Raw genomic sequence first — 8,533 nt, forward strand, 5'->3', positions numbered from 1 at the left:
ATGTTTCGTCACCAGTTATAACCCTTTTGAGCAGATCAGGATCATCATTGACGTCGTTCAACATGTCTTGGGCGATGTTCATGCGACACTGCTTCTGATCCAAATTAAGCAGTTTTGGAACGAATTTCGCTGACACACGTGTCATACCCAAAACATCCGTTAAAATTGATTGGCATGAGCCAAACGATATGTTAAGATCATCAACTATTTCTCTAATCGTGATTCGACGATTTTTCAACACAATTTCTTTCACTTCCTGAACATTTTCGTCGGTTTTTGACGTGCTGGGGCGTCCAGAGCGAGGTTCATCGTTAACATTTTCTCGGCCCTCTTGGAATAACTTATACCATTTATAAACATTTTTTTTGCTCAAAGTTGACTCACCGTACGCCACTGTCAACATTTCAAGAGTTTTTGAACACTTAATACCATTTTTTACACAAAAATTAATACAAACTCTCTGCTCCATTATTTTCAAAAGCAAAAAATCGCCGAGCACGCAAACACGAGTCTAACCTTTATGCCTCTCACATAAAAACAAAACATGCTATATAGTCAAAACTGTGAACATATGATCGTGACGAGTGTACCAACACAACAAAAAAAAATTTTTTAAATTAGAGTGTACAGAGCGCGCGAAATTCAAAAAGTCACCTTACTTTTTGATCACACCTCGTATAATACATAAATATTCCCTCCTCCAAAAGAATTGATACGATTCATTTAAATATAATTTTATATTACTTTGTCTTATCTTGTTTGACGGCAGTTTAAAGGCAGTTTCATAGCATGTCAGCCATGTTTAGTACTCTCCCTAGTACCTTTGTCATACTGACTTAAGCCGGTTGCGCCTCTCTGATAAATTTAGGACTCTAGGTGAAACAATAGTTCTGTTCGCGTTACATGAAATCCCCAAATATTTTTGCACTTAAAATGAGATAGATATATATTTGGCCTTGAAAAGAGAGAAAACGAAGATGCTGAGTGCCAAAAGTGCAAGCAATACGAACAGACCTACTGTGTCAGCAACATGGACGAGTTTTCGTCCTGTTTTGCGCAGGTCCCCAGCTGACGTCATAGACACGTCATAACCTTTGAATTTTTGATTACAGACATAAAAATGCCGAATTGTGCAATAAAATACTGTAAAAATTCTACAAAAAAAAATTTAGGAAATGTAAAATACTTTCGTTTTCCGAAAGACAAAATTGTCTCGGACATGTGGATTAAGGCATGTGGCAATCCAAACGTTTCCAAGCAATCATATTTCAAAGCATTTCTATAATTATTTATTAATTAGTAATACTTATTTTTATTAAAAGCATTTTATTATAATTACTTCAATGTATTCTTATATTTATAGCAAGAATTTGCTCAAAACATTTTCTACCCGGCTGTTATGAAAATCATTAATACAGCAAATGTTGAAGTATTCACCCCAGAAAGTGCGAAAACTGAAAGTGGATGCTATTCCGACAGAGTATCTTGAAATAATTTCAAGTATATCAACTAATTCAGTTACTTCAACAAAGGATGCATTACAAGAATTATCAGTGCAGAGTGCATCAACTTTAATAAAAGAATCAGTGCCCTTAACTATATGTGTTTCAACACAAACAGATATGGTTAATTTATGTGATAGGTATATGGGCTGTATTCAAGGAGCACACTATCAGTGCTATTTGTATCATCTATTCTTGTTTCACATCTAATAAATGCTAAAGATAGAATGACATAAATAGCGCTAATAGTGTCTCATTATTATTTCATGGAGATACAAGTCTCAGGAAACATCAATATTTAACAAATTGTGATGCAAGTAAAAAAAATGACTAATATTCTAATTGCAGATGAAATATTATTATATTTAATCAAAACAATGACTTATATTAGATTAAAAAACTGGACTCGTCAAATTTATAACAATTCGCATAGCAATAAAAAAAAATGTATAAGTTACAAATAAAAAATAATTTTTGGTAATTTTTTAATCATCTTTGGTCTATCAACATAATTCTCAATAATGTACGTTTTATAATTATTTCATTAGCATAAAGTGAAAATGTACTTATTTTTTTTACAAATTTTATTATAAGATAAAATAATTCATATTTTAAATTATATATCTCGAAGATTGTATTAAAAGACACATTGAAATGTCAAAACATTTTAATAATTGACAAATTTTACTGACAATTAAAACTCAAAACATCAAATATATATTTTTTTAAATATTTCTATGCCGTCTTTGTGTGTTTTTTATTTTTGTCTTACGTTTCATGTTCAAATATTTCTAATTTCATATTGTTATTTTTAAACAAAAAGTTAAAAAAAATTATTTGATTTAAAAGTTAAAAAAAATTTATTTGATTTCATTATTAACACAGAAAATCAATTATTTAATTATTAAAAATTAAATATTGAATGTTTTGTACATTAAAAATCAATAAAAAAAGGTTTAAATAAGATTAGTATATTTTCACATTTGTGTGTATATAGCGCCAAACGTGACGTAAACTGGGGGTTGATACTGATTGGCTCAAATAATAAAGCTGCGCTCGGACCACCATTTGTCTTGTTCCATCATGGCCCTTACTATTTCACCTTTCCGATTTCGTTTGCCGTGTTCATGAAATGGCACCTTATAAAGAGAAATTTTAACCTCAATGCAGTTTCGATTTGTTTCAATTTTTCGAATGTGCTGAATGCGTTTTGTTATTCTATAATAAGTACTTCTTATCTATTTCTTATCGAAATATTGAAATATCTGTAGAAGAGTTGTTCAAGATTGTTTCAGACTGATTGTTATACCGAAATCACGTGTACTATGATTACGATAACCTGGAGATTACTGTTTCCTATTAATAGAAAACAATTTAATCCGTTAAATTTCTTTTGCACTAGGTAAAGAAAATTATTTTACTTTTCTACAATTGGTTATTTAAATCTGAATAATAGTTTTTAAATGTTTATAAAACATGTAACATGAAATGAAACCAAGTGTTTCGGCAGTGTGGAAATCGTTACAGCAATTTATCATTATATGGAGATTATCTCCAAATACTTTTTGATTAATATGCATAAAAGAATAGGTTAAAATAGCAACTAAAATATTTGTGTAATTTTTTATCTTAAGTTATCAGATATAAATAAATAAATCAAAATGTAAAGAATTAATGTTGAAAAGAATGAATTATTAAATTTTGTTATCAGAGAATTTGCTTCTGCACAAGACTTTACTACACTTAAATCAAAACAGAATGTAGAAAAAGATCCTATACCATCAAAGCCGAAGAAGCCACCAAACGTATTTATCTTATATTACAACTCTGTAAGAAACAAATTACAAGAAGAGTATCCTCATTGTAAACCAAAGGAACTTTCGAAAATAGTATCAGAGAGATGGGCACAAACCGATCCGACGATAAAACAAAATTTTCAGAAGCAATTTCGTGAACAAACTTCCATATATAAACAGAAATTAATGGATTATGAAAATTCTTTGACTAATGAACAGAAGATAAAAATAATACAAGAATTATTGAAAAAAGGACATACTTTGAAGAAGAATGAAATTAAACAAGTATTGAGATAACATTGATTATTTGTACATATTGAATATATACTAAAATTTCCAAATTATGTAACATTCTTTTATTTTTATGATAGAAACTTATGGAACTTGGAAAGCCAAAACGGTCATTATCTTCCTTCATATTATTCGTGCAAAGTAAAAAGGATACCAAAAAACCACAGGAATCATATAAAGTAAGTTAACTATACAATTTCTTAGGCCGGGTCTTATTTTAATATAAGTTGCTCAGAAACATTCTCCTTTTTGTATAATTTTTTTATATGTATATAAAAATATGAATCCAATATATTTAAATTCAACAAGATATTTAAAATTTTCAAGAGTTTTTTAGGGTTTTTGCCATTAAAGTTTGCTATTATTATTATTAAGTTTTTATTAAAATAGCTTTTTTATATTTCTAGGATTGGCTAAATAATATAACTAATGAATGGAAAAATATGACGATGATAAATAAAAGTAAATATAATGCAGAAGCAAGTGATTTATATAAAAAATATAAGATTGAAATGCAAACATGGCAGGATAAAATGATTCAAGCAGGTCATTATGATATTGTAAAATCCAATGTTAAACGTAAACTCGAGACAGATAAACATGAAAAATAGGATTCAGAGTGCCCCAACCAATGCAGTATACCTATCGTTGAATCCATTGCTGCAAATTTCTCCAATGTTAGAATTGAAAATAACGAAAATATTAAAATAGGTTGGGGCACTAGTACTACACATTATACATTTAAAAAAGATCCTGATACTAACAGTGGTAATAAGAAAATTGCATTAACATAAAAAAATTATATTTATCAGTTTGTAAAATTATAAAACGTTCATATCTAGATCAACGACATGAATCTACAAAGGACATGGTATTTTATGATAAAAATATTTTACAAACTACAGTGGAATGCCCAAGAAAGACGGCAGTGGATACATCGATAAACGAGGTTAAAAAGTCAGTTGTACAACCTCAAGACACACATATGTATACACAGATATATACATATTTTGTCTCAACATGGAAAAGAGTTTTAATAGTTCTAAAAAAGACTGGTGAAAACTGGAAGATGGTAAGAGAATATACATTTATTGGCACAGTTGGTATTCTAATATCAATATTTTGCGTTTTAAATCTTATGTATAAATAAAAATCGTTTGCGTATATCGAAACCTATTGGTAATTTATTTTTATACATTATGCACTTTGTAACGTATAATAAATAAGATATAGTTTATTTCTGTAATAAATTTATGTAACTCGTTACATTTCTGTGTAAAATATTCCTTGATTATTAATTAATTATCCTTATTTGCACATAATATATAGAAATTAACATTTTAAATATATCAGTATATCAATTTTGTTTCATTATTTAGATGTATATACTAACATCTTGTCTTTCCTTCTTTTTTTTTTATAGAAATTATACTAACCCAAATGAGATGACTATTATGATGATGACAGCAGCAGACGTATATATACGATGATTTATGCTATTTCAACAGTATACATACACATACATTCATTATATATTTGCATTTGATATTATAATGATACATACATTTATTATATATTTGCATTTGAATATATTCATTATATTTATATTCAACATTATGCATACATATATTTACATTATTAAAGGCTGATTGTTCCATCTTCAGATAAACTATGTGGTAATTTACCTATTAGATAAACAAAAGAGTAAAAGCATAAGAGAGTAAGAGAAGATGACAATGAGCTGAAGTTTATTGAAAGGTAGAATGACCCAGCCTAAGGAAATTTATATCATTATTATTTTAAGAATTGTGAAATTTATCTTGAAATGACATGCATTATTTTTTATCTTACTATTTTTTATGTGCGTGTGAATGATGTTATAATATGTTTATGAATATTTCAATCCAAATAGTAACAAAAAATTAATATACTTTTATATATATATTTTTTTCAGTTAAATAATATCCTTATCATAGTCCATCAATCCACATTATAGTCCTAATTTGATAGAAATGAGCAAACTTTGGATTTCTTTTTCAGTCTCCATTTATAAAATGGCATAATATAATAATAAAAATTATTATTACTTTTAAATTATCTTTTATTATTTATTTTTATTAATTATTATTCTGACTTTAAATTGTTTTTATAGTTTTTTTTATTCGATCTAGCAGCACTAAGTGTTTTTACATAAAAAATTTTTTCTATTTAAATTAAATTTTTTCATTTTATAAATTTATTAATACTTTAATAATTAATTCTCGGTTAATTCTTTAATTTTTTATGGTAACACTTAAATAGAGCAAGGTAACGCAATTTTGTGATAATGTTTTGTATAATGTTTTGGAGAAGAATTAAATAACCACTACTTTAGTTGGAAGAGAAAACGTCTTTGAATGAATTGTCATATAATAATTTCATTTAAGAGGAATTTAAACCATTTGGATTGGAATAGGAAGATTCTTCAATAAGATATATGTACACTTAGGTTTCATTGTATAAAGATAGTATCACTTGGGTTTTACTTTTTATTTTGATAGTAGAATTTAACTTTGCCACAGTCGTTGATATCAAATCGTTTGTACATATTATTAGATTAATATTCATTATTTATTTAATTTAGCATGATATAAAGAAATGGGATTTAACTTGGCGCCAGTTCTTGATATCAAATCTTTTATACGAATGATACATATCATTAAAGTTAATATTATTTATTTAATTTGGTATCCGAAAAATATATATCATTAGAGTTAAGTAAATAACAAGAAATAGTACCATTTATGTTTTATTTTTTAATTTGATAGAATTTAACTTGATTAAAGTTAAGATTGTAGCATCTGAATTTTAATTTTTCATTTGATATTAATTTTTTTCGAAGAGTAATAATTTTTGACAGAGAATTAAAGTTCCCATTACTTGGATTGGAATAAAAAGACCTTCAATAAGAATATCTTTGAAGAAAAATTAAAACTCTACAATTATACTTACATGGAACAATTATGAAGGAATTTTCAAGATTGACTACGTTTACACTGTTCAATTTACGCCGAAGTTATAACATCGATGTTACGAAATTGGCCAATCACAGTCATTCCATTTTTCAGAAGAATAGCTATGATTGGTTAGTTCCATAACGATCGATGTTATAACTTCGCCGTAAATCGGGCCGTGTAAACGTAGTAATTGTCAAAAAATCATAAAGCTTTTAGTAACAGGAATAATTTCACTAAACAATACGAAATTAAACCTCCTAAGCGAATGAATTTCATTTTGATCTAACATTATCGTTTCTTTTCAAGAAACTCTAAAGTTGCATGGTCAGACCATCAACTTTAGAGTTTCTTGAAAAGAAACGTATATGAAAGTCTAGGGAAATACTACAGTATACGTTACGTATACTATAGTATTTTCCTAGTTTTTCGTATACGCTTTTCAAGAATAGAAAGTCTGTTCTTTTTAGCTAAAGTTCTTGCACGGTTCATCTTTCTTTCTTTTCTCTTCACGTTGGAAAGAAAAAGAGAAAAAATGAACCGTGCAAGAAGTTCAGCTAAAAAGAACAGGCCTAGAGCCCTTTGTCTTGTTCAGTCTTGTTTACAAATCACGCAATTAAAAACTTTGATAAAGTGAATAGTCTATTTAGCCTAACCTCTAATCATCTTTTTAATCTTGTAAATTCGATACTGATAGAAAAGGTCTGTCTTCAAAAAGAAGAACAATCAAGCTGTGAAAGCACTTTTTTTTGTCTTTAATGTCATTATGTCGTAAACAATCAAAAATTTATGTCACTTGATTTTCATCGGCTTTTCTTCTTGATTGACGTGCAGTTTGGACACAGTATATACAGTAGCGTAACTCTCTGTCGGCACCTTTGATGATAGCGTGTATGAAATCGAACTGCACATGCGCGAGCTAAGTAGGTAACCAATCATAAGCCTGCTCTTTGTTGCTACACTGAACTGCACTAAAATGTTCTATCATGCTTTCACCAATTCCAAATATATATCTATTTCATTTTAAGTACAATACTAGCTCAGTTACAAAAGAACCTTATATCACTGAGTTTCTATTTTACATTATAGCTCTTTTATCATTTCTTCTCTTTTCTTAACTTGTTATTTATATATATTAGTCATTACATTTAATATATAAATTAAATTAGAAAATAAATAAGTAGCTAACCACACAATATAGAATCTGTATTGATCAATAAGAAATATAAAATTGAGAAAATACTAAAGAGAAATATACATATAATTATAGAAATATTATTTACTGAAAAGGAAATATATTTATTACATACATATATACATTTATACATTTTTAGTAAAAATGTTAAGAGTGAAGTAAGGGACAAATAGTATGTAAAATCAATATATTTATTCAAATATTGCATTAAAATAAAAAACATAATAAGTATGTACTTCTTAAATCTATAAATCTAAAAAAAATTAGAAAAAACAAATATTAATAAAATTAATAAATCAAAATCAAAATATATTTATGTACAATAATAAAAATATTTTTGTATGGTAAGAGAATTTATTTTAAGAACATTTACAAATATGCATACAATATATATGTATACGTACAATTATGACTGTGCTAAATATAATGTTAAATATACTTTTAAATTAAGAAAAAATATTAAAGCATAAATGAAATTTTTAATCCTGTTGAAAGAAATTTTTACATTGATATAATATTTTTAGGGCCTGCGCACGACAAAGGAACGAAAATTAGATATTAAGATTTCAACCTATCAGAAACCGTGTATTCCGATGTAATCAGTTTCTGATAGGTTAAAATCTTAATATCTAATTCCTGTTTCTCTATTGTGCTCAGGCCCTTACATACATTTAATATACATATAATATTTTTAATATCTCATAATAATTTTAAGAATTTTTAATATTTTAAATTTATAAAAATGTGTTTTTTTTT

The 8,533-nt window shown here is 27.1% G+C and overlaps 2 protein-coding genes across 2 annotated transcripts; one reads left to right on the forward strand and one right to left on the reverse strand.

Moving 5' to 3' along the window:
* Positions 1–4: 4 nt before the first annotated feature.
* On the reverse strand, positions 5–674 carry LOC108721686 (putative uncharacterized protein FLJ37770; the record flags this gene model as incomplete). The annotated part of the gene is made up of 1 exon (XM_018446360.1): positions 5–674. A coding segment is annotated over exon 1 (465 nt), but the record flags the coding sequence as incomplete, so codon positions are not given.
* Positions 675–2,598: 1,924 nt separating this feature from the next.
* Positions 2,599–5,135, forward strand: TFAM (mitochondrial transcription factor A). The gene is made up of 6 exons (XM_018446362.1): positions 2,599–2,904; positions 3,214–3,583; positions 3,670–3,768; positions 3,997–4,357; positions 4,432–4,661; positions 5,013–5,135. Exons 1-4 carry the CDS (start codon positions 2,828–2,830, stop codon positions 4,198–4,200), a joined length of 750 nt encoding a protein of 249 aa, XP_018301864.1. The 5' UTR covers positions 2,599–2,827; the 3' UTR covers positions 4,201–4,357; positions 4,432–4,661; positions 5,013–5,135.
* Positions 5,136–8,533: the final 3,398 nt, after the last annotated feature.

This window comes from Mycetomoellerius zeteki, unplaced genomic scaffold (assembly GCF_001594055.1).
Source record: "Mycetomoellerius zeteki isolate Tzet28-1 unplaced genomic scaffold, Tzet1.0 scaffold1803, whole genome shotgun sequence".
Classification (NCBI taxonomy): Eukaryota; Metazoa; Arthropoda; class Insecta; order Hymenoptera; family Formicidae; genus Mycetomoellerius; species Mycetomoellerius zeteki.